The sequence below is a fragment of the Gavialis gangeticus genome, unplaced genomic scaffold (assembly GCF_001723915.1).
Source record: "Gavialis gangeticus isolate Ggan-Ray unplaced genomic scaffold, GavGan_comp1, whole genome shotgun sequence".
Classification (NCBI taxonomy): domain Eukaryota; kingdom Metazoa; phylum Chordata; order Crocodylia; family Gavialidae; genus Gavialis; species Gavialis gangeticus.
Genome location: NW_017729011.1, coordinates 25,354,019 through 25,356,138, shown reverse-complemented (window position 1 = coordinate 25,356,138; position 2,120 = coordinate 25,354,019). Strand labels below are relative to the sequence as shown.

Here is a 2,120-nt window from a genome sequence, read left to right as displayed (position 1 = left end):
CCCGTCGCGGAGGCTGAGCTTGGGGTGGCAGCAGGCGGGTGGGAGGGAGGGCGCAGGGGTGGGCAGCCCGGGTGCAGGAGCGACACGCGGTGCCCGGGGGCTCCTCGTCCCCGCGGACCTGCCTGCAGCGAGACGCAGGGAGCCGGCCGGCGCTCAGACCACGAAGTGGAGCCTGTAGGTCACCTGGTGACCGTTGTCCCAGGCGTAGAGGACCTTCTCCTTGGGGTTGTAGTCGATCTGCGTAGTGTAGGAGTACTCATTGCGGAAGGGCAGCTTGGGGTTGGCCTCGGTGTCCGTGAGGGTGTCGTACGCGTAGGAGATCTGCCCGTCCCTCTGGTTGTACACGTCCACGGCGTACAGGATGCCGCAGATGACAAAGCAGTTCCCGTAGGCGTTGCGCTTGAGGCCCGTCTTCCAGGTGGTCTCCCTCCTCACCGACAGGTCCCCGGGGTCGAGCTTGCTCAGGACGATCACGTCCTGCTGGGAGTAGTCGTAGTCCACGGCGGGGTAGATGACCCACAGGCCGCTCTCGTCCACGGCGAAGTCGATGTCCGAGTGCCCCCTCCACTTCCAGGGCGTGGTGTCCTCGTACACCACGTCGTGCAGCAGCGCCCAGGCCGCCACGTAGCGCTGCTTCAGGTCGTACTTGATGATGTTCTTGGTGAAGGCTCGGTTGTAGTAAAAGGCTCCCCGGTAAACCACGTGCCCCGTGCCGATCCAGTTGTACGGCAGCTTGTACAGGTTGCTCCAGCGGCCTGGCAGGAAACCGGGAGCCCATTAATGCCCCCGGGCTGGGCACTGGGAGCCCCTGCACCTCCCACGTCCTGCGCGCACCCGAGGCTTTGCCCTGCTCCTGCCCTCCCCCGGGCACCTGGGCTCCCAGGGCAAACTGTGGGCGCCTCCAACCCTAAGACCTGACAGGGGCCTCTGGCTGCCTGCAAAATGTCAGCGCCCCAGTGCCCAGCAATGCCTGGCTCTGAGCCGCCCCGCATGCCCCCGCTCGCTGCCGGCCCCACACGCGAGCCTGGCGAAGGGCCCAGAGCAGTCTAGAGGACTCCTCTTGTGACCGGCCCTCCTGTGCGTGCTTGGGACAGCCGTGTCCAGCGTCACGTGTGCCAGGATCCGTGGGAGACGGTCCGTGGTCTGTCACGGCGATGCTGCTCGTGCCGTCGGGGGCTGGAGCCGGCCCCTGGCGAGTGCGTGGGGGGAAAGGGGTCCAGCAACGGGGACGCTGGACTTAGCTCAATTCCCAGCTCGGCGCTGACCTGCTGTGTGACCCCAGGCAAGTCCCTGCCTCTCCCTCTGCCTCGGTTTCTCTCCCGCCCCTGCCCTGTCCATTGAGCGTGTCCCTCCTGGGCCCAGGGGAGCGTCCTCCCATTCCTCCTCCGGCACATCTCCAGAGCCCCTCACCCTGCTTGAAGTTGTCCAGGCTCCGAAACTCCACCAGGTTATTGCCGTAGTAGTAGTTGGTGACGTAGATCCGGTCATCCTTGGCCGCGGGGTCCTTCATCCAGGCCCCCTCGTTGCGCCCGTAGCTGTGGTGCTTGACGGGCGGCTCCACCGACCCGATGGTGCCCTCGCAGTCTGCCTCCTTCACTGCGGAGCCCATGGGAGGCGTTAGCGGCCCATCCCCGCGTGCCCGCCCGGTCTGCACTCCCACGCCCTGCTTTTCACCGGCCCCCAGGGCTCAGACAGAAAAGCCCCCTCGCCCCCGCTCCCTAAGTGCGGACACTGCTCCCTCCTGGCTTCTGCCACCCCGCCAGCCCATCCTCTCTTCCTCCCGAAGTAAAGCCTCCCTCCATGCCCAGAAACCTCTGGCCTGCCCCGGGCAGGGGGCTGCAGCGCTGGCGCCCTGCCCACTCGGGCATGCTCTGTGCCAGCTGGGGGGCTGCAGGAGATGCCCTGCAGCGAGGGCGCTGCCTGCTCCAGCCCTGGGTCGGGTCGGGTCTGCTCTGCACACCGGCGCTCGCCAGGGGGTGAGGTGCCCCCTGCCCACCTCGGTTAGGTGCCTCGGTGCCCTCACGCCTGTCCCCCCCGATGGAGAAGACGATGACCGACGAGGCCCGGGAGGTGGTGCTGGAGGGATGCGTGGTACTGGGCACTGTGGTGGGGGGGGTGGG

At 67.4% G+C, this 2,120-nt stretch overlaps 1 protein-coding gene across 1 annotated transcript in view; it reads right to left on the bottom strand.

Annotated features, from left to right (window-relative positions):
- Positions 1-134: 134 nt before the first annotated feature.
- Positions 135-2,120, bottom strand: part of OLFML2A (olfactomedin like 2A) — a 14,571-nt gene continuing 12,585 nt past the window's right edge. Inside the window, 3 exon segments of the mRNA XM_019510894.1 lie at positions 135-755; positions 1,411-1,596; positions 1,997-2,120. The exon segment at positions 1,997-2,120 is cut by the window's right edge and continues 27 nt beyond it. Of these exon segments, the coding sequence (XP_019366439.1) occupies positions 154-755; positions 1,411-1,596; positions 1,997-2,120 (912 nt within the window). The 3' untranslated portion in view covers positions 135-153.